Here is a 24,056-nt window from a genome sequence, read left to right as displayed (position 1 = left end):
TTATCTTCATTTCATTGTAATTTTTGCACTGTTGTGTCAAAAATGACAAAAAAAAAAAAAAATATATATATATATAAAGTTACAACAAAGCACTAATCACACATCACGGGTTTAACAATAAACTGTAATTAAATTATAAATATGCATAAACCAAACCAAAGCATTTCCTATACATCTAATAAAGGAAGCTAAAAATATATAATACTATCATCACATCATGTAGCTTTATATTTGTATAGCTCAGCTGTAAACAGGTTACTTTTGGTTGTTTTGTGGCTGCTGCTATAAACGCAGTCAATTCAGAAAAATTGCCGTTTAATTTTACTTTAGTGAAGTGTTTTTATTTCTACCTGTGCCATTGAAGCCTGTGTGTGTGTGTGTCTCGGCGCTGGAGCTGAAAGACGGTGTATTATCCACTGTGCTGGGGCTGAACCTCTGTGGGGCCGTAACGAGGAGCCGCCGCTCGGCTTGGTTCACACGTGGGCGCGTGCTGCTGGAGCTCGGCTAACACCTCGGGAATCTTCTGTTTCTCCCAGTTCCCCTGGAGAACGAAAAGAACACAGTCCAACTCTATTTCTGAGTGCTTCTAGGCTTCCTGGATGAAACCCAGAGAGAGAGACCCTCATCGCAGTCATGATGTAATATTTAATACACACACACTGCTCTCGTACAGTTCATCATCTCATGGAACCTTCTTGCAGCATTTCTGCACTAACCAGCGATTAAAATTTCAGCACTCAGATACGTAAATAATTTCTGCACGCGGTCGGTTCGGTCTGGTGTTTTGTGTGTTTTACCTGATATCAGGCAGTACATGTTTATATTCATTAATATGGAATATAGATGTTACTGAGTGTAATATATTGAAGATGAGAGGCTCAGATCTCAGCTGAAGAGTGAACGATTCTGAAACTAAGTGCCCCCCGGTGTTAGTACTGATTGTCCTCACGCACTGTGTGAATTTGGTGAAAATCCGAGAAAGTTCTTTTTCCAAAAAAGGCTAACCCCCTTTGGTGTAAAAATTCTGACATTCTCAGATCTTCACCCAATTCACAAGGCTGGACATAGTTTCATCCTGACGCTCTCCTAAGCTCAGATGTAGTGTAATGCGATACAGTGTAGTGTCCAGTGTATACTGTAGTTTAGCAAAGCAATTTAAATCAAAATAACTATAGTACTGTGTAGTGCAGTAAAGTCCAGCGTAGTACAGTACTCGCTGTTGAATTTGGAGAATTATTTAAATTTTTATTCTGATTGTTTAGGTGAAAAAGTTGAATTTTGCAACTTTTTATCATTCAAAAATTGGACTGCATTAGGGCGCTCAATAATAACACGGGTGTACTAGTCCCTTAGCTTTTTCTCATGTCAAGACTAACTCAGGAGTGCACTTAGTTTTGCCCTGACCCACTCCAAAGCTGAAGTACAGTGTAGTTTGATGTGGTATAGTGTACAGTAGTGTTTGATGGTATATTCCATGGGAATATGTACACATAAATTACCCCCTCCAAAAAAACTTTTGAAGAAAAAATTGATGCAGTTCTATTAAGAGTAACGCAGTACTTTAGTTTTCTCTTTACACTCTGCAAAGTTGACGTGTGGTGTGTGAAGTTGTGTGCTATGTCTGCAGTACAGAGTGCTACAGTATAGTACTGCACAGACGATAAAATAAAAGAGTATATCCATGTAAAGTTGTACTGTAACTAAGATCAGACAGCAAAGGTTTAGAGACGCGACCCTGTAACGTATATTTTGAAAGCGTATAGTGTTGGATCTCAGGTCTGAAGTTAAATGACATGAAGCCGAGCGCACCTCGGTGCTCGTATCGATCGCTCTGACTCGCGCTGAATTTTTAATCAAAATCTGAAGTCCCAGTGTGCATTAAGACCAATGAACCATTAGATTTCAGTCTTCCGTGGAGTTTCTCACAGGCTCCTGCTAGCATGCCTGGTGTTCCAGTGCGAGTACTCACAGGGAAGCGCTCGGCGGTGGAGCGGTTACAGTGCATGGAGATGGGCGAGGTGGTGTACAGGGAGTCGAGAACCTCAGCACTGAAGGCGTCCCAGGTCACGGATGAGAACTCGTCCTCCACGCTGGTCTGAGAGCAGCTGCAGCCCTCTCCGCCATGGAACCTGACAGAGATAGCAGGAGAACTCCGGGATTAGATTACTGCCTTATCGTTTCTATAGTAACAGCTCGTTCGCAGGGACTCGCGCACACACACACACACACACACCTGTTAACGAGGCTGAAGTATCTCTGCAGGTAGTCCGGGTCTACATGACTCTTACAGAGCTCCAGCTGTGTACGTGGGTAATAGTGCACATAATTCACACACATCTCCTCCATGATCCCGAATCCACCCTGTACACACACACACACACACACACAAAGGACTAGTCTTCACAGGAGGAGGAGAGCATGAAGCGTGACGTCAAGGCTCTGACATGATGTTATGGTTATAGAATTTTAAATGAATTAAATCAAATTAGTAAAATGTCTGATTCATCATCCTGCCTGTTTACATTTACAAATCAGTTCCTTCACTTTAAGTTAGGTTTCTTCATTTTTTAACTGACAGTGTCTTGTTTTTTTAACTGAGTTTATATTTTACTTTAGAGTCACGATCAGAGGTGGGCAAAGTCCACAAATCCTGAATCTGAGTAAAAGTAGAGATTCTCTAGGACTCAAGTAAATGTAGAAGTCCTCCAGTTACATGTGTACTTGAGTAAAAGTACAGAAATACTCACCTTCAAATTTACCTACTGTAGTTATCAAAACCACACAGTTTCTATTAGCTCACTGTAGAGGTTTTCTTATCAATGCACAATAAACACCCGCTTCAAACACTACACACCCCTGGTTACGTAACACAGCGTCACGCAGAAATGTAGTTAAATGTAGTAAGTAAAAGTAAAGATGTTCACTGTACTTTTAAATGAAGTAAAAAGTAAGAAGTATCCTCCATCAAAACTAATGAAACAAAGTACAGATACGTAGAATATGTGTTTAAATACAGTAGCAATGTAAACGTACTCCCACTCTACATTCAGACGTTTGCCAGACGCTCTTATCCAGAGCAACTTGATGGGACGGATCCCTACAGATCCTTACAGTGTTACAACCTGATAGCCGTAGGAAGACCTTCAGATCTAGACGGTGTGTATCGTGTGTTCACACTCACCACTGTGGCTTTTGTCCGGTCTTCTGTGTTAAACATGCATTTTGTCAAGAGCACATCACCCTGAGAGAGAGAGAGAGAGAGAGAGTGAGAGAGAGAGTTAAAGAGAGAGAGAGAGAGAGAGAGAGAGAGAGAGAGAGAGAGTTAGAGAGAGAGAGAGAGTTAGAGAGAGAGAGAGAGAGAGTTAGAGAGAGAGAGAGAGCGTTAGAGAGAGAGTTAAAGAGAGAGTTAGAGAGAGAGAGAGAGAGAGTTAGAGAGAGAGAGAGAGTTAGAGAGAGAGAGAGAGAGAGAGTGAGAGATAGAGAGAGAGAAGGAGAAAGTACAATCTTGTGATCAGATGCTATTAAAAGCGGCCGGGTGTTTGGCAGGTCAGTGGGAAACTGCCGGCTCCCGCTGTGTGTGTGTGTGTGTGTGTGTGTGTGTGTGTGTGTGGGAGCTGATATCGACGGTCTAAATGTAGCAGATCTGTTCTTTTGTTGGTGGCTTGTTGCCTCCAGGCTTTTCCTGTGATGTCTGTGTTATCTCTGTTTTTCCTCGGATAAAGCCGCACTGGTGTGGGGAACTTACTGGCAAAACCGTCACCATGTTTCTGAGGACGCGGATGATCTGAGAGAGAGAGAGAGTGAGAGAGAGAGAGAGAGAGAGGTGTTAATTTGGAATAAAAATAATCTAGCACTTTCTCTTTCAAACTTTAGAAGGCTTGATAATATTCAGCACATTGTGGGTTGTATGGGGTCGTGCTGAGAGCAGACCATCAGGGATATATCCCAGTGTGTGTGTGTGTGTGTGTGTGTGTGTGTACCTTTCTCCAGCGAGTGTGTTCTACCTGATAGTGTGTGCTGTAGTGTTTGTCCTCCTGCACCACCTCCACCTCTCTGCCTCCTCTCACCAGTACGGTGCGGACGCCTCGGCCCGCCAGGTGTGTGTGCAGCTGTGACGCAAAAATACGGATCCCTCCAGGAGGCAGCCCCTGTGGAGGACGGGGGCGAGGGGGGGGGGGGGGGTTGGGATGGGTGCAAACACAACTTTATTTAACAAAATCTCTAGCTGAATTTAAGACACACTTTTCCTTCTTTTAATTTTAAAAGATTAACATTTCTCACCACACACACCATTTCTTTACATACAGTAGCGTTCAGCTTGTTTGTGAGAGATTAGGAATGAGGCTGCTGTGTGTTAGCTGTAGCTACTGTAAATACTCCTGTTTTCTGATGTTCTGCAGTTTCTTGGTGCGTGACGAACTAATTTAACATCCAACATCTAAACTAAAGTCAGTTTCTGCTTTGAGCTAGAATTGTGCAAACATAAATAAATTACAACAGGACTTAGAACAGAGTGCACTTTGTGAGTTGAACTATCCAGAACTGTGGTTCTTCGAGTGGAACCGCAGAACCACAAGCCTTTGGTCTGATTAATAATTACGCCTATCAATAATATAAACTAAACTTAAAAATATTAACATCATAAAATATTACTGTAAACTTTGATCTACAACAAACCTAACGTGAGCGACTCAAATAAATCGATTCAGTAAACTGACTCAAACTTTAGGTTACTACGCTGTGCTTCCTAATTAATTAGCACAAATGACGTTCGGTGTTCTAGACTGTTGTGGCGTGAGTACCGTGTGTGTGCACTGGGCAGTGCAGTAGCCCGTGAGCTGGAAGCTGCGCTGGTGAGGAGGGATGGCCATGACGGGTGTGTAGACCAAACCCAGCTCCATGATCCCGGCGTCGAAGTGCCTCAGAGACGGAGTGAACCACAGACGGATACCTGAGGAGTCATGACGCCCTGAGACACACGCACACACACGCACACACACACACACACACACACACACACATTCTATTTGTATATCTGACACGACACACAGCAACAGAACCACTGTAAGACTTTTTTTATTCAAGTCCAAACCTGTCAAAATACTGACACATATTGAACATCCATCTATTTTTCTAATCTATATGCGAATGAAGGAAGATCACTTAACCGTTTGGTGAAGTCGCATTATAAAAAAAATCAACAACAAAAATCAGAGCTGTGTTTTTAATACAATGTGATGAGAACTCCCAGGATCGGGACTAACCAGCGGTGTGTCCATAATAAAACCACTTGTTTTTGAGACTCATCAAGGCTTCAGTTTGTTCGGGATCATAAAGACTGGACTTTGGAATGATGGATAAAGGTCATGTGACCTGATGAGTCCTGATTGAGTCCCTATTCCAGAGTGATGGGCGTGTCAGGGTGAGAAGGGAAGGACATGAAGCGATGCTCCCATCATGCATAGTGTCCATTGTACAAGCCTCTGGAGACAGTGTTATGATCTGGGGTTGATCAGTTACTCAGGTCTAGACTCAGTAACGTTATGGGGCAATAAATTAAGTCAGCTGAAGACCTGAACGTACTGAATCAGCAGGTCATCACATCTATGGAGGGTTTCTTCCCTGATGTCCTGATTTTTGGTTGTATTATGTTATAAAAGTTGTAGGACCTGTTATTAAATTACCTGCACTTTCAAAACACACAAATGCAGAGCTTGAAATGACATAAAAGCCAGAAGCAATGGAAAAAAATAAATATAATTTTTAAGAGAGATGGTTTTTAAAAAAATTGTCTGGAACAGTAAGGAGGAGGAAGAGGAGGAGGATGAGGAGGAGAGGCTTAGGGCGAGCGGGTGATCAGGAGGTTACAGCAGAGACAGGGAAGATGACTCATACAGTACTACTTACAGAAATCCAAACACTAACTGGTGTGTGTGTGTGTGTGTGTGTGTGCGTACCTGAGATGAGAAGTGGGTTATGATAGTGCACCTCCAAACGAAGAAACCTGGAGGAACCCTCTCCACCCATAGGAAGGCCAACATCTGAGGGGTAGTAGAATGGCTAAACACACGCGCACACACACACACACACACACACACACACACACACAGAGTAAAGTACCATATGATGGTGTTGTGTAAGGAAGCAATGTCAGTATTAAAGCCATTATAACATTTTATGCATTATTGAACAATTACATCATGGTTTTGTATATTTAATAAGTCTCTCTTTATCAGCTGTTTTATATCAGCTATAACCAGTTCTATAAAAAGACAGAAACCGTGCAAACAAATCTTCCATTCAATATTCATCCGTTTATTTTATTACTGTAGACTGAAAGGGCAAATAGATGTCCTTTGTGTAGATGTTTTAAACTATACAATGAGAATGATCTTCCTTTAAATGCAATTATTTTGACATGGTTTATCTTACAACTTAACTTATCATTATTAGACTTTCAGAACAGAAACAGAACGAACCATCCTCCCTCCTTTCAGACTCAACACATCACAAATTAAACACAACAGCCTGCAGTTCAGGACCTAATCGACACAATCACACAAAACCCTCAATTAATATAGAGATTCTATAAGTATAACAGTTTATAAATATCTTGATTTGATATGACATTTTATTTTCATTTTGTTACAATTTTAACACTGTAAACCCTTTAAAAACCTTTTGAACCTTTAAAGTTTCATCAAAACACTTTAGTTTTATACCTTAACTTTATTCAACAGCTTCAGAACTGAATCGAACATCAGTAATTAAATGTAGCCCGTTTCTTATAACGTTAATTTTTCTCTCTTAAAAACCAAACAAAGTGATTAAACACTACAAACTAACTTAAAATACATTTAACTAATACATTTAACATCAGAGTTTAACAATTAACTTCAAATTAAATTAAACTCAAAGCTACATTGTTAGCTGCTACCACACGCGATGCTAGTGTGTAAATAGTTCAGAGTGCGCCACCTGTAGGATTATAAAGAAACTGCACCATTTTACCTCTAAAGTCTGGAGTTGTATGAGCATGTTTTGGGACTAATTAGCGCTTGTGATGTTTTTTTTCATCAAAGTTTTTTTTTTATTTATTTTCAAACTTTACAGAAAAAAACCCACAACAAACCACAACAAAAGAGAACACAAAATCAATCCCTCCCATCCCCCATAACCACTGAGCTACCCCTGGCCCTGTAACAATCAGATGTCCATAAATAAAATAATAATAAGTAATCTTCACACACACTTCCTTTACGGTACTTCTTATCTTATCTTATCTGCGTTTATAACCTCAGCAAAAGTTAAGAAACGCTGCAAATACTATAAAATGTGCCAGTAGACCCTCTAACTGTGTACCTAATTTTCTCCAGTTTAAGACAGTACATCACTTCCCTTATCCAGTGGCTAAATGTTGGTGGATCAGGATCTTTCCACTTAGTCAAGATTAATCTCCAAAAGGGAACAGAAGGCCAATATTTTAATTGTCCCTTTGGTTAAAACTGGTATTTTCTGGAGGCACACCAAACAATGCAACAAATGGAGATGGCTCTACTGTCTCTCCAAATACTCCAGAAAAAGTCTCAAAAATATTGGTCCAGAACATGTAGAGTCTTGGACAAGTCCAGAACATATGCAGCAGAGTTGCAGGAGCCTGTCTGCATCTGTCACATGTGGTGTCTATATCAGTTTTAATCTTAGAGAGTCTGACTTTTGACCAATACGCTTGTGATGTTTTGAGTCTGGTGGACGAGTGTGTAATGAGTGGGATTGACAATAATTCACCCACAAAGTTTGGAGAAAAAAGACGATCAGAAACTTACTAACACGCAGACTTTTGACAATGTAACTCTATAAAAAATGTGTTCTTATTGCATCACTCAGAAGCTCTCAGTACAGAACCGGTTACAGAACGTCCAAGGCATCATACATTATCAGTCATATTTAATCAAACTGAAAACCAGCCAATTCCGGTCACTGGCTGATCGACTGGCGTGTCTCTATTATAAATGCATTAAATCTAATAAATTATTCAATTGAAAAAATAGATTTTGGAGGCTGTAGGTGAATCAGCACACGAAAGAATCGTGATTTATAACGGAATCGATCTCTAAAAATTACTTTAAAAAAACAGGTGAAGCCGCTCTCCTTCCACAAATGTTACATAAAACTTGTGAACTGTGAACAAGCTGTTGCTATAGAGACAATGATGTATCATAGGAAAAGCATCAATTTAAGCCTGTGCTACTGTCAGAGCTGCTGTTCTGGAGAATTAATCAACGCCTTCTGACCAATCAGAATGTGGCCTTCGCTGGCGTTGTTGAATTTTAGTCCCACACAAGGAGTCTGTATGATTGATTGTGAATCACTCGGGTGAGACAGACTGCGAGCGCTGACTCAAACACTCTGTACACTCACCACTTCTACAAGTGATTTATATGATATATTTAATATATAAAAAAATAAATAAAAATCCATCCTTATTTAAAAGCATTATAAAAACACAGTCCAGGAACTGCTTTACATAACCAGCCTGATTTTCCTCCTCCTCCTCTTTCAGCTTTTCTTCTGCTCCTGATTTTTCTCATGGCATGCATAATTTCTCTTTGGAGCTGAAATGAAAAGAAACAGCTAATAACGGTATAACAGAAACAGCTCTTTACACACACCAACGAAGGTTTTTTTGGGGCTAATCTTATCTCTCCGGATCGGCAGCAGGATGAGAAGGAAGATGTTTTGTGCTACTTTTCCTCTCGTGTAATTCAGTAATTGGTGCCTCTTGTCTGTCTGTGCCACTCAGATCCGGTGACTGGCACAGAGCGAGCGTGGGCGATCTGCCCGTGTGTATCTATAGAGACAGCTGAGTGCTGCAGCCGCGCTCTGTACCTGCACAACCCTGAATTATCCACGCCAATCACAGAGCGATACTTCTGCAAAACGCTCCACTTACACAAAATGAGGGATAAAGAGGAACCTGAAAGCCCATTAGGCAGAATCGTGTGTTTATGGTTCACTGCTTGTATCACTGAGAAACACGACGTCATCTTATAAACACCTGTTTATGATGTAAAACTCCTTTCATGTCCATATACACCTGTGTGTAACACTCACGTCATGCTATTATACTGTGTACATTTTCAATTTCAAAATGTGGATGATCTGTCAATCATGTGGGCTGTCCATTCCCGAAAGCTCCGCCTACCGTACTAGCATTTAGCTGTTCAGACTTGCATCAAGCCCAAACTCTGATCAAGCCCAAGTCTTCGGGTTGAGAAAATTACTGAAAGTCCTTTAACACATTTGTTAATCACAAAATTTGTACGAATACCTGCATTAACCAGGGTTGATAAATAATAATCATTAATCCTGAAGAGAATATTTCTATTCTGTTACCAGAATAGTAAGTAAACATAATCACTTACTGTATTTTTAATCATGTTTTCACAAATCAACAACTGTGCAGTGGTTTAAAAGTAGTTCAATCAGACATGAAACTTATATACCTGGCAACCCTGAAACTAAGTATTTTAATCTTAGAATTTTGATTTGTCTTGCAGCTTTGTAAATATCCTTACAAATAATTATAAATAATAATGGATGATTTTTTCCACAACCCCAAAATATTCCTATAAAAATAATTAATACAAAATATAATGTAAAATTAAAACAAAGTAACAGGCACTTTACCTTTTAAAAAAAAATCCCAACAGCACTGTTTCTGTTAGTGTGTGTGTGTGTGTGTGTGTGTGTATGCATATTTGTGTGCACATGCGCATGTGTGTATGTGTAAAAGCGAGAGGAGGAGGGAGGGAGCTACTGTGTAGGATGACTTTCACACACATTGACTATACGAGTGACGCACACGCACTGAGACTGAGCATGCAAGACAATTACCCACAATCCCACAGCGTGAGAGAGAAAAGAACCATCGGCTTAGTTGTGATCATGTGACTCTTGGCAGACGAAGCGCATGCGTGCTGCTTGTATATCGAGACCTCACTCGTTTATTAGGTTAAAATTTATTTAAAACATTGTGCTCATCTTGCAAAACGCTCACAGACTGAGTTACTCACAATTCAAGGTTCCACTGTACACACACACACACACACACAGGGTAAAAAATCGATTTAGTGACGTAATGAAAATAAAAATTATATACTGTATATATCTTTTTGTCTCTCCATATAGGATAGACTCTCACTAAATTTGACGTCTGTTTGTAAATGGGAATAAAATGTCGCTCAGGATAAGAGCATCTGCTAAATGCCTGAATGTAAATGTAAAATCAATGTGATAAAATCGATTAATTTAGTTAGGTAATTTAACTACTGGGGACTGTGAGATTGTGCATGTGTGTGTGTGTGTGCATGTGTGTGTGTTTTAACCTCGGCTCCGAGGGCCCACGCTGCCAGGACGTGACGGCAGGAGTTCAGCTTCGCCGGCTTCATCCTGGAGTCGCAGGAGCCGCTGTACTGAGGGACGGAGTCCATGTGAGGCGAGCACTCGAACACCTCCATGTGATGCACGATGGCCTCGTTCCCTGTGCTCACCACTGCCTCATACTGCAGACACACACACACACACACACAGACACAGACGCAAACACTTATTCACTGCTTTATTACTGTTTTATAACCAACAGTCTATGATCATCATGACCCTGTGCCTTTACACCTTCACCAGTGCTATATATAGGGGGCTATAAGGAGTTTCCGCTTCTGATCTGCTACTTAAAAAAACATAATGCAATAGTCTTTATACATTTAAAATAATCACATTTTTATCTATAAAATAGGCTATTATACTTGGGATGTTATTTTAATTAAAGACACACACATAATGTTCCGAAATACAAATAAACATTTAAGGAAAAATCATACTAGCTTCATTCAGCTTCATAACCCTGTTCTCAGATTAGTTTAGCAAAGCCGGTGCAGTAAGTACTGTGACCTGAGACCCGAGTGATCTCTTCTACGTCTTTATAAGCTTTATTTTCCTGCCCAAACACTGTCTTTCTGACATGGACCCTGTGGTTATTTGATTTTCTTCCATTGTTACCAGGTGCAGGTAGGAAGTCCCTGAAAAACACCATACTGTATTTGGTCTGATCAAATTACAGCTTTTAATAATACAATATTAGATATACATGACCTGCTGCTGTGTTTCTCACTAGTGTGATGTACAATAGTGTGTGTAAAGCTGCTTCCACAGCAGGAACCACTGCCAGGTACTCATGATATTCTAAAACAACACTCCTGGCTAATTCCTAGCTAATACTGACTAACTAACTAACTAACTATTTCAGGAGATTTCGCAACTTCGCACCTACAATAGAAGCAAAGCAAGTATTTGGTTCATTGCGGTACTACATCTAACCTTAAACTAATGGACTAAAGGAATGACATAAACATAAACAAAGTATGTATGAATGACAAAAGTAGGCAAAGGAAGCTGAAGTCGCAGACGATGGACATCAGGGACCAGGACTGAGATCTGAGAGATGATAAAGCAATCATCTTACTTTCCGCTTTCTGATATCTCTGTGGGATAGACGCTCTCTCCTGGGGTACAGGCCCGTAAATTACACCTCTAATTTATTCCTGCTGCTTTTGCTTTGAGTCAGTCGAGAGGATAATAACCCCTGGAGTCCACTGTGCAGATGAGCAATATGAGAACGATATCAGGACGTAAAGCTGACACAAACACTTCATGCTCAGAATATATTACAAGATTTCTGCGTCTATTTACGCGGCTGGATTTCCAGGTGCATCATTAAAGCTCATTACTTCGGACTCAGTGCTGAAGATCCTTCACTTAAGGATAATCAGATCAGTAATCCAGACGTGAGTGTGACTTATTAATGATCAGATTATTCTAAACACCATTACGCTGAAAATAATAAAAAGTACAGTAGATTGTGTGACCGTACTGATAATAAACTGACTCATTTTTAACTTACATCGAATTTATTATTTATAATTTTGATGAAGTTTTCCTGCCGTTACCATGACGATGTGGTTCTTGGGCATGTTGGGGGGCAGCTGGAACATGTAGCACCAGTAGGTGGTCTCCTGGGTGGGGATGACGATGTTGGGGGCGAGGACCTCCAGTGTACGCACGTCCGAGGGAAGAGACGGACTGGGCGTGTCAGGACGCAGCAAAAGGACTCGCTGGACGCCAGGATGAAGGCGGGATACGTTGAGATCACGGAGAGAGCGGATTGGCTGATCAAGTATGCTATAGATCAGGTGGACGGTTCCTTCCTGTCAATCAAAGCAATGCTCAGTGAGTACAGAACGTCAGACTCAGAACACCCTAGCTCTTGTATACTCTATCCCAAATGATGATCAGCGTAAATATTATCATTAGCTATGGACTACTGCAGTCATGTGACCTACCTGTCAGTCAAAGTGTTAATAACAGCTATTGCTAGAAAAACATATCCACCAAATATATCGAGCTATTTCTATTTCAAAAATTACATTTCATACACAAACATTAACTGCTGTTGTAAGCTGCATAGTGTGTGTATGTGAAAGAATTCTTCACTGTGGTGTGTATGTGTGTGTATGCGTGTGTGTGCCTCTATAATGTAGTCATGGGGGTCGCAGGTCCTGAAGGGTCTCCTGATGAGCAGAGTAAAGCCGTCCGGAGTGTCCCGGGTGTCCAGCAGCTCGTAATCCTGCTGAGTGTCCAACGTCACCCGGCCTTTATCATCACTCCACGCATCCTGCACACACACACACACATACACCCGCGCACACGAATATCAGTGTACACATCAAGATACGGACACACAAAAATTATTATACACAAATATACACACACGACTCTCAGTGTTGAGATTTAATAAGACTAACAGGATTATATTCAGAAGAAGGTGAGAAGTTAATGAGTCTTGAGTGAGAGCAATGATTAGATTTTTACTATAATGACCAAATTTAGTGTTGAAGTGCTCGACTGACTCCGCCGCGCCCGCACCCCTGTTTACACCGACCTCGCAGCAGGTTACAGAGCGCTGGTTTAATATGAAGAGCTTATCAAGAGTTCGGTTATGGAGGACGACGTCACCCACGCCTGTCCGTCCCCGTGCCTTTCTGATAAGTGAACCATGCGTCAGCGTTGCCGATGGTAACGGAGAGCCGCGGGGTCGCCACTCCGAGACATCTGACACGTCTGAGTGGTAGATAAAACGTTATTACTGATGGAGCTGGTCTATAAAGACTGAACCACGTGCTTCATCTGTCTGATGGAGCAGGAATTCAGCAGCGAGTCGATTCAGCACGTGGTCTCATGGGAATAAACTCCCTCCTGCTAGGAACGGCTTGAACTTGGTGTGCAGGAGGACGAACCGGCTGAAACACACTAACAAACCCTGCCTACCGTGTTACCAGCAAGCTGCTAGTCTGGAGCAAGACACGCCCCCCAGGGGCGGGACATAAACCTTACAGAAAACAGTTTATTGGACAAATGGACCTATGGTACATCATGAGTCATTAAATTGTACTTGAGCTGTAATATTAAACCCTGAGTGTGTCCAAAAATATTTATTTCTCACTTCTTTCATCAAAGAGAAGTATAAAAAGCTCTCAAACATCAATTTAATCGTGGAAAAGGAAAAGATGCACAGATGATATTGTATACCGTGTTGACGTCTGAGTCGTAGTTACACATGAACATGTTGTGCTGTACATGAGCCGCAATCTGCTTTAATCTGCAAGTACATAATGGCATTTTCGAGACAGACTGGCCTCCTCCCCAGGCTGTCTGTGTGTGTGTGTGTGTGTGTGTGTGTGTGTGTGTGTGCAGTCGAGTGGCCCAATTTAATTTCAGCCTCCACTCATTCCGCCTAGTCACACTGTCCAGCCCACACACACACACACACACACACACACACACACACACACACCATCATCTTCAGGAATAAGACTTTAAACAACATGATCCTGCACCTTTCTAGAAATTTAAATCCCACTCTTCTTCCTCAGATTAAAGACGTGACTTTGATATTAATAAACACAGATGCTTTAGGAGTACACAGGAATGCTGATATAATTATATAATAGTTGCCATGTTTGCAGATTTTCAGCAAAATTGGGGAACATTTGTCTTTCCTGATACATTGGGTTTCTTTTAATGATAAAATTTTGCACATGTACATCTGCGTTCATAAAGACAAATTGGTAACCTGACTGGTTATTTAATGAAAAAAAACACTACTATTTATAATAATAATAATAATAATAATATTAATAATAATAAAAATAGACTAATTAAATGTAGTGAATTAACATGAAGGTGTAAAATCAGGAAAGAATAAAAATAAATAAGCATGTAAGAAATATTAATTAATTGTGATTAAAGAATAAAATAATTTACTACATTTGTACGCTTTCTTTTTTATTAGAATATTATGCAACTAAATGAAATTATATATAATAATGTATGATACTCGTAAATAGTTAATTGATTTTTTTCTTTAGAAATAAATAAAATAGTGACCATACCATCTTCCTGATTTGTATTAGACCATTCTGTATATGTAATATTCAGATACAGTATATCATTAACATCGTAGTAAATTGTTTCAGGGGACTTTTATAAGATGCTACAACTTTATTTTAAAATATTGGGAAAAATTCTGTTTCTTTTTTTTAACTGGTTCTAGGAACATTTTCTGTAGGATTCGTCACTGAACTGATTTCCCACTAAGATCCACTAAGTGAACCTAAGAACTTGACTGCTAACGATTTCACCCAATTTAACTAAAAACTAATTTTCCATTTTTTCTAAAACCCAACCATCTCCTGATCTCCTCCACCCACACACTTGCTCTCACCCCAAAGTAGGACTTGTGTCCATCGTTCCACAGAAGCATCAGGTCGGCATTGGTGGGTTCCCCGCGGTCCGACATGCCCAGCAGAACACCGTGGCGTAGCTCCTTGACCCGGAGCTGCATGTACACCTCCTGCTTGGTGTAACTGATGTTCCAGGAGAGCTCCATCTGCCCGGCGGGGTCCAGGGGCATGCGGTAGGGTAAGAAAGATCCGGAGGGGCCGTCTGGAGCCTGAAAAGATAAAGATGGGGAAGAAGCATGGTACGGGGCCACCAGGAGAACCACCAGGGCAGCGAGCAGGATCACGTAGATCAGTGTGACATCCTGCAGACGCAGGTCCTTGTTCAAGAGACGCATCACTCTGTCTGGGTCAGATTTTTTAGAAGATCCGGGACGGGTTTGAGACGTCTCAACAAGTCTCAAAACTTTTCTCAAGTCTCCAAGAAGGAAATCTGATCTCAATACAGTCACTGGTGCATGCTGTTTTCATGAAGTTTTTCCTGGTTTCTCAAACCTTCTTCAGTCCCAGCGTGTCCTCTTTGCACAGGTCCGTCCCTCCTTCCACTGTTGGATCTCCTCTGGATCTGCTCATCCTTTCTCTCCTCCCCAGGCGTCGGCTTTTAAAAGCACGCCAGTGACAGGCCCTACTTTATTCTGGCTAATTATGTTAGTTCTGGTTAACCAAAATCCAATTGTTTATTTAGCCTCTGGCCAAACTTGTTTCTTTCTCCTCTTTTTATTTTTTTTCCAAAACATCTGCTGGTTCTGGTCTCCTCCAGCACCAGAGATGCATGATTGGTGATATTTGTAAAACAAAACACATTTAACTAAACTAAAATTGGTTTGCATGGATTTTCAGTTAATTGTGAATTGTCAGTGTTCGAGTTGCAGTCATGTTTAATGACCTTTATTGATCCTTTAGGGTCAAGCTCATAAACCAACCACCAGGCTTCCCTTATTACACATGGAATTAATCCAGGCATAAGTCTTATATCAAGGGGACATAAATGTTCTTACCCAAGCTATTTTAACTGCACAATAAAATAATATTATTATATATGATATCCATGTTGCTTCTGAAAGCCAAGCGACAGTAATTGTCAGATGTAAAAGCCAAGTAAATGCCTTCTATGTCTGTATCGTGATCATCACAGGACCTGTTTTAATGTTTTAATGCTCTTTCCAGGTGACGGCACGGTCTCAGCTCAGGAACTTCTTCCTCGCATCTGAGCATCTTTCTCATGCTTAAGCTAAACTCCCGGCTCTCTTTCACGCTGATGCTTCAGGAGAGGAATATTTAACCTTTAACTTGCCTTGGAAGGAATTAAAAGAGTATCAGAATAAAAATCCAGTCGAAGGAGTGTAATAGAAAGAGCCTCCTGCTGCGGTGGTGATGGCCCGAAGGCACCGTGACACACAACTGCATCTGTCGATGGTGTCGTTTCAATCAGGGAAACATGGACACCTTGTTTATGAGCAAAGAAGAAGGCTAAAAGGTTATCCAGGTCCCTAGGGCTATGGAGTGTGCTGGGGAAAAAGAGGGATGGATGGATGGAGGAGGGGATAGAGAGGAAGAGAGACAGAAGAGCAGGCCCGGGTAATAAAATAAAGGCCTAGAGCAGAAAGTGAGACGTGACTTGTTCTGCTGGTTAACGCACTTTACCATTGTTTGTATGACAAGCTTCTAACAAAACAGCAGCAGGATATCATCACAAAGACGCCTCACAGAAATCCAGATGTAGCAAGCCAATCTGTGTGTTTCTTGATACATAAATTATATATCTATATATTTATATAAATTATGGAATGAGTCTCCAGTGTCAGTGCTCTGTAACATTAAGAGGTAAAGCTATAGCTTTATACATGGATGTTTCTGATGAAGAAGAAGAAGAAGATGATGAGAAGGAAATAGAGAGGAAGAGAATTGATTCCATGATTTAGTGGAATTAAATATTACAGAAATTAGGTTTTATTGTATATAGGGTTGATTATTTCTCATTATTGTATATGTTTTCTGTAGTACCTTAAATGTACCTAATATCTTTTTTTTAACTGAAAATTTTTGTTTATTAATAAGAGATAATAATAATAATAATAATAATAATAATAACCAATTAAATACATTTATATGTAATATTTTTATATTTTAATAAATAAACATTTTAGCATATTAGCATAATCAATTAGCAGTCATATTTTGTTATAAATCACATTATTATTTGTAATAAAGAACAATATGCTTTAAAGAGCCCTTTAAAAACCAAGACCTATTTTAAAGAGTTATCACTTGTACATTACATTATGTAGCTTAATCAGTTTGTTTATTTATTTTGACATAAACTATAGACAAACTGCAGTAACTTAATTAAAGACAAAATGGCTGCTTTTATTTCTTCCCAGTGACGCCTCACACACACACACACACACACACACACACATACACACATTATGCATGCCGTGCGTGCTAGTCATACTCATATAACAAATAGGAAATGCAATAATAAACACATAAACACAGATTTTTTAAACTTAAAGAAGAATTACTCCGAAAGGGAAATTTAATTGGAGATTCTATATTAAAGATATTAACTGCCATAAAGCCTGGCTTTTGCCTAATAAATACTGCATCTCTAACAAAATAAAATATGTTTATTTTAAGGATTTCCACAAGATTTATCCTGTAAACTCTGTTTTATTTAGATCTTTGGAGGTAGAGAATAAATGTTCTTTCTGTGATATATTAAATGAAAATTTAATTCATTTGTTCTTTGAGTGTAAGAAAACAAAAAGATTCTTAATTCTCCTAAAATGTGGGATGTGTTTCACTCCTTTAGTATCAAAGACGTGAGGATTTTTTATTATGAGAATTTGAAAAATAAACCTTTTGAATTTGTAGTTAATTATTTGTATTAATTATTTTGTAGTTAATACTTTATACATAAACAAAGAATTAAAAAGGAACTATTTTATTTCCCCCTTTTATAATGGAAATGATCTCACTTTTTAATTTTAGAATTAAATTTTAGTAATGTATGTAATGTAATGTGTCTCCTGCTTTTTCACTGTTTATACATCATAACTGTCCTCTCGTGTTTTACCTTTGGACTGCCATATTTACTGTATAATTCTTTGTCCTTTGTGTTTGATTTGCTGTAATTTTATTTATTTATTTATTTATTTATTTTTGTTTAACTGAATTAATTAGCTTGGTATTCTATTTCATATTGTTTTAATAAAAAAAATTGAAAAATAAATAAATTTATAAATAGCTACAGTAGTCGTACTTATGCTAACCTTAGATAGCTTAGCATTTGAGTAAGAAGGGCACTGACAGAACATCTTACTGCTACTTAAATCAGTAAAAAAAGCAACATGTGTGTGTGTGTGTGTGTGTGTGTGTTCATTGTGTGAACACCTGAACAGTTAAAATCACCTCAATGCATTTTGATTATGTCACTGCTATCTACTAGCGCAAACAGCTAGCTAACGGCAGTCAGCTTGGTTAACACGTCACTGGGAAATGAATCAACAAACCTTGTACGCATTAAAAAATATCTATAAATTCTGATTGTTTTAAAAAGTGCATATTTTGAATTAATTTATTTTGGAATTCAGATTGGGGAACAGGAAAGGCCTAATATTACAGGATGTTAATATTGCAGTAAATAATGAAAGTCTGGAGTAATTTATAGGGGAAAAATAAAAGATTAAGAAGCTAAGGGTTCAGAGTAGTTAGGGATTTGACCTCATAGTATTCTGGTGACTAAAGGCTTTTCATATGGAGTGATTACCTGGAACTGTTCGTCTCCTATTAGCCATCAATCCAGTACTAAAGGTTGCAGTGAAATGGTTTTGGGTACTGGTCAGGATTGGCCCTGGTACTTTATCATGTTACTTGATACACTGAGTGTGTTTAAGGACTACAAAGACGGTTTTGTCCTGAAACGAACCGAGGTTGTCCTTGAAGTTCTGAGCTAAACAGAGATGAAGAAAGCAGTGGACAGGCAACGCCGTCAGCGAGTCACGATGAAGAGCACAGAGCGGCTCTCCTGCGGTTTGTCTGTACACGGACTCGTGCCTGATGGCTTTACACACTTTATACCCAAGAAAATGATAAGAGATCGAGTCACACAACCCTGAGGCTCACACTGACATTATTCACACAAACACACACACTGTGATATAAACTGTGCAGTCTATTTGAATATCCATGTAGAGTTTAGCACATTTTGCACTCAAACACACACACACACACACACACACACACACACACACACACACACACAGTACACTCATTAACCATGTGTATGAGTCACCAATTCAGCGTGATCACATCCCACTCCGCGGCTCATTCATCACCGTCTGACCTGATGTGACGTCCTCACTTGAGGTTTTTTTTTTTAAGCAAACCATATTATTGCCACCTACGCTAGTCAGTCACGCCAGTTACGGTGAAAAGAGCAGAGTTGAGACTAAAGACAGACCACAAACAAAGTGGGTTACTGGAGGGACGTATGGAAGGATGACAGGGAGAGAAATAGCCTCACTTCCACCCGTCTTCCTCCGTGCATGAATAATTCAGAGCCGTGTCACTACCGCACAGGCCAATCTCAGCTCCTTACTATTTGTAGACTTAATAATTGATGTGATAGAAAAACAGCTTTTCACTTTTATTTAAACTTTTTTTTTCCTGGATGAGTCAGAGGAGAGGAGAGAGAGAGAGAAAGAAAGGAAGGAAGGATGGGAGGAGAAAAATGGCTGGAAATATCAGGACGGATGGGGAATCAGAAAAGGACGGGCAGATGGGAAATTAGAAATGCAAGAAATGCAGGGATAAAAAAACAGAAAAAGAAGATAAAAGGAATGAAAGGACTGAAAGGGAATAGGAAAAATAAAAAGGGATGGAAGCACTGCAATAGATGAAGGGATGAAGTAATTAAAGAGATATTTAGGTGAGAGAACACAGGAATAAAACAATCGGGAAAATAGAATGAGATGTTAAAATGAAAATGAAAAAAGAAAAAAAAAGACAGCCAGATGGGCCTAAAAAGACAGATGCATGGATGGAAGGAGAATAAGAAGCAGATAAGAGAGGGATGACAGTACAGGAAAGAATAGAGGGATGGGTAAATAAAAAATATGGAAAGATCAAGTAATACTGCAGGTAACGACACTGAGGAGGGGAAATGTGGAAAAAATGAAAAGGGAGAGAAGGATGAAAAAAGAGGAATCGATGAGAAAATAGCAAAAAGTAAATGATCAAGAAATGGAAAACAAAGTAAAAGAGGAAGATTTTGGAGATGAAAAGATGAAAAAAGAATCGAGCAAAGAGGAAATATGATGATGAAGAGACAGAAAGGACTGGACGGATAAGTAAATAAATGGTTGAAAGGTAGGGAAAAATACAAATAAAATTAACATTTGAAATAGTCAAAAAGACAGTAATTAGTGATAAAAAGGGAAAGTGAAAGGTCTATGGGACAAAGTTATGGGGAAAAATTAAAATAATGTAGAAATAATAACGGGAGAATGGACAGATATGGAAGAAGGGACGCAGAATACAAGGGACGCAGAATAAAAGAATAGAAAATAAATGAGAAATTAAAAAGAGACATCAAAAACAGAAAGATTGAGAGGAGGATGAAAACAGAAGAGGCGAGTACATAAAGGAGTGGAAGAGCAGAAAGAGAAATCAGAAATGATGAAAAGATAGAATGAAACTGTTCTATGGAGAAATAAATGAATGTTAGTCAGAAGGAGGGATGGAGAGTTAATGAAATGCAGGTGATACGGGAGGCCTTGAGGGATGAAGAGAGAATATAAAAAATGGATAGTGAGGTGAAGAAAGAAATGAATAAATGAATGGAAGAAGAAGGGGGGGGGGGGCGGGTTAGGAAATAGAACGAATGAGATATGGGATCCAAAACTCCTGAAGGTGTGGGACAATGAAGTGTTCCAGCTTTACATCTCTCTTTTAGAAAGCTCTGACACTGGAGACTCCTTCTGTACATGTTATATAACGACGACATGGGTGAGATGTCAGAGGTGAAGGGAAAAAGAAAAGGATGGAGAGAAAGAACCTGTGACGGTATTTAAAGAGGACTATAAGAAGATGTGCAAAGCTGAGATGATGGACAGAATCATATAAATCAGGTTATATAGGTTTTAGTTGCAGGAGGTCAAGAGCTTTAGCTGTTTAGCTCCAGGATCTGTACGTTTCTTCTGATTGTCTGAACAGATCGTCACTGATTGTTGAAATGCAAACATTACAGAGGGACAAACCTCCAACCTTTTTTTTCTGACTGTGCATCCAGATAACTTTGTTTTTATAAGACAAAAACTGTTTAAAACCTTCACCTTAAAGGCTTCCTGAGAGTCTTTAAACAGTTACATGATTTATCATATTCACGCAACATAATTATAATAATAAAGAACAAAACGTGTGTGAGTATGTGTGTGTTCGTGTGTCTCTGGGCTTTTTTATTTAATATATGTTTGGGTGTAAATACACTCTCAAACACTATGGCACGTCATTAATAAACAACATTAACTAGATAAATGACCCAATTAATACATTTATTTATTTGTTTCTGCATGGAGGTCATCAGGAGGAGTGTATCTTATGCAGAGACATGACATATCTCGAGAGATGTCTAATTTCTCTGTAAATGGAATAGATGAGCGATAAGGTCTGATTATCCTTCCAACCATGGGCATGTGTTCTTCACAGCAGGGTGTGTACTGCATCTGAAGCCTGGATCTGAAAAATGTCATTAAATATGAAATGTCAGATTTCAGTGATATACAGTTCACATATTATTAATAATGTTTTTGTTGTTTTGAACTCGGTAAGACTTGCTTTTAAAAATCAAACCGTAACCTGTAATTTTAATTTAAGAAACTTCATCCCAAGTACAAATATGAAAAATATAGAGTAAATGTAAATTAGGCCAAGGGTGAAGCATCCAGGCTCTCCAGGGAAGCGTAATAAAAGCACCTCCATCCCACATACGTGCACATTACAATTTCATGACCTTGATTTAGTACCTCGTGGCTTCATTAAGAGACACAGAGACATTAAGAAAATATAATGCCAATAATAAGATGTACTGGATCAAGGGCTATTCTATAATCTGCTGAATGTTGTTAAATTAATCCGAATTTGCAGTGGGTGAGATGGAGACGGGTCTAAACATGAACAATGGCCTCATGGCCACAGGGGCGCCTTCCAAACAGTGAAGATGAATTAAGGAGCCGTGTGGTTGCTCCGTTTGTCCTAGATGCAGGTCATTAGCACGCTGAGTGGTGCAGGCCGTACAGATGGACTCGTGCTTGTGTTGGCCTCCGTCCATCTCCAGATGGATAGACTCGGGGTCTGTGCTCCATTATATGGTTAATTTTATTGATATCAGCTTCAGAGGGAAACCGCAATGTTTGTTACTGCTCTTTAAACAAGTGTGTAAATGAGGGTGAGGAAGAACAAGAGAGAGAGAGAGAGAGAGAGAGAGAGAGAGAGCACATCAGAGGAGAATTATTTATGTCTCCTGTGTTGACCGTAAACGCCCACTGGTTCCATCAAACAGTCAGACAGGAAACCACTGCCACTGATGGGAAATGAGACTATGACTTACAGAGCGTCTTACTGCACTTTGGAACATCAGACGTTCCTTCTGTACAGAACCGCAAAATAAAGGTCTTCTTGTGGAACCCCAGAAAATATTATCATTACAGCGCTGTTGAATTCTGAATCCTGATTGGTCAGAAAGAGTTGATTAATTCTCTCTAACAGCAGCTCTGACAGTAGTGCAGGTTTATATTAATGAGCTCGCTGTAATACATTATCGTTGCTATAGTAACAGCTCGTTCCGATCGCACACTCCATGGAAACTAATTTTTAATTGGTGGCACTGATATGTAAGAGGTAACATTTATTTTAAAAGAAAGAAAAGAGTTTAAGCTGAGCTTATTCTATGTTTCTGTGTATTTATTAATCTTATTAACTTCCAGAGAGAGAAAGAAAACCGATTGAGTGAAAAGTGTTGTTGTGTTGTTGTTGTATGGGTGCTATGACAACTGTAACTGAAGTGTTTTCACACAAAACATGTTCCACAACATTAAATTTATAAAAAGTATTCGTTATTAAATAAATACAGTAATCAGTAAATTGCTGTGGCGTGCGGGTAATAAAACATTTCAATGTTCACTGTTATGGGAAAATAATTAACTTTGAATAATAATGTAACTTTGCTTGTAAAGATTAAAGTTCAAATTTTACACACACACACACACACACACACACACACACACACACACACACACACTGTGCTAATCGTCTCCTGACCTTCATCAGGGTCAGTTTCGAATTGACATTTGGACATGATATGTGGACCATTTCTCAGCTCTGAGGTGACACGGGGGCATTTAAAGCATCAACAACACTGCTGAAGCTGATCCATTCATACCAGGACACCACATACACACACACACACACACACACACACAGACACAAACATGACTATGTCTTGGTCAACATAAATCTCCATAAATACAGTGATGGATAGGTGAGTACACCATGTGTTGCCGTCAGTACGTATGGGACTAGAAAGATAAACCACTTCAACTAGTCCTGCTGTAAACACTTAACTAGTTACATCACAGCTCTTCCAGGTGAGCTTGGAGGAGTTGCCATGACAACCGCATGCAAGGAATCACTGGTACCCAGGAAATTGTAAAGCCTTGTGTGTGTGTGGGTGTGTGTAGTGTGTGTGTGTGCGCCTCTGTGCGTGTGTGTGTTTGCACTTGCTTGCTTCGATATATGATAACGGAGAGTCAGTGCACGTGATCAGACGGTGTGTCCGTGCAGTACAGCAGGGCTCCTGGTTGCCAGAATGATGTTATTTAATCGCCTCCGGTGGATTACAGACAGAAATGTTGTTGGTGAGACACAACTATGTTAATACTAAATATTAAATATGTTACAGTCTTTTGAGCCACTCTAGTTACATCATTGTCAACACAGACACAAACTCTTCAGTTTTCCTGTCAACTCTTTTCACAAAATTAACTTGTATCGCTCTGAAAGGGCAGCGTTTAAATGTTATTTAAATAGCTTGTCTTAGAGAAATAATGAGACAACAGGCCTTTGGGTGATGGACGGGTCTGAGAAAACTGTAGCTCCTACTGTATTAAAAGCTAAATTGACAAAAATAAAAATAAA

The 24,056-nt window shown here is 39.5% G+C and overlaps 1 protein-coding gene across 1 annotated transcript; it reads right to left on the bottom strand.

The window, feature by feature from the left end:
* Positions 1-401: 401 nt before the first annotated feature.
* On the bottom strand, positions 402-15,324 carry dbh (dopamine beta-hydroxylase (dopamine beta-monooxygenase)). Its single transcript, XM_053476182.1, has 12 exons — positions 14,843-15,324; positions 12,587-12,733; positions 12,009-12,266; positions 10,389-10,565; positions 5,958-6,060; positions 4,803-4,969; positions 4,005-4,148; positions 3,746-3,784; positions 3,182-3,241; positions 2,234-2,361; positions 1,970-2,129; positions 402-541 (listed from the first exon to the last, which is right to left on the bottom strand). Exons 1-12 carry the CDS (start codon positions 15,194-15,196, stop codon positions 410-412), a joined length of 1,869 nt encoding a protein of 622 aa, XP_053332157.1. The 5' UTR covers positions 15,197-15,324; the 3' UTR covers positions 402-409.
* Positions 15,325-24,056: the final 8,732 nt, after the last annotated feature.

Source organism: Clarias gariepinus, chromosome 17, assembly GCF_024256425.1.
Source record: "Clarias gariepinus isolate MV-2021 ecotype Netherlands chromosome 17, CGAR_prim_01v2, whole genome shotgun sequence".
In the NCBI taxonomy this organism is placed as follows: Eukaryota; Metazoa; Chordata; class Actinopteri; order Siluriformes; family Clariidae; genus Clarias; species Clarias gariepinus.
The sequence above is the reverse complement of the archived record's forward strand: the minus strand, read 5'-3'. Positions and strand labels throughout refer to the sequence as shown.

Coding starts and splice junctions, on each gene's coding strand:
- dbh (XM_053476182.1), bottom strand. CDS start 15,196: ATGCGTCTCTTGAACAAGGACCTGCGTCTGCAGGATGTCACACTGATC. Junction 4,970..5,957: donor TAACCCACTTCTCATCTCAG/GTACGCACACAC, acceptor CGTGTGTCTCAG/GGCGTCATGACTCCTCAGGT. Junction 3,242..3,745: donor ACATGGTGACGGTTTTGCCA/GTAAGTTCCCCA, acceptor TCTCTCTCTCAG/GGTGATGTGCTCTTGACAAA.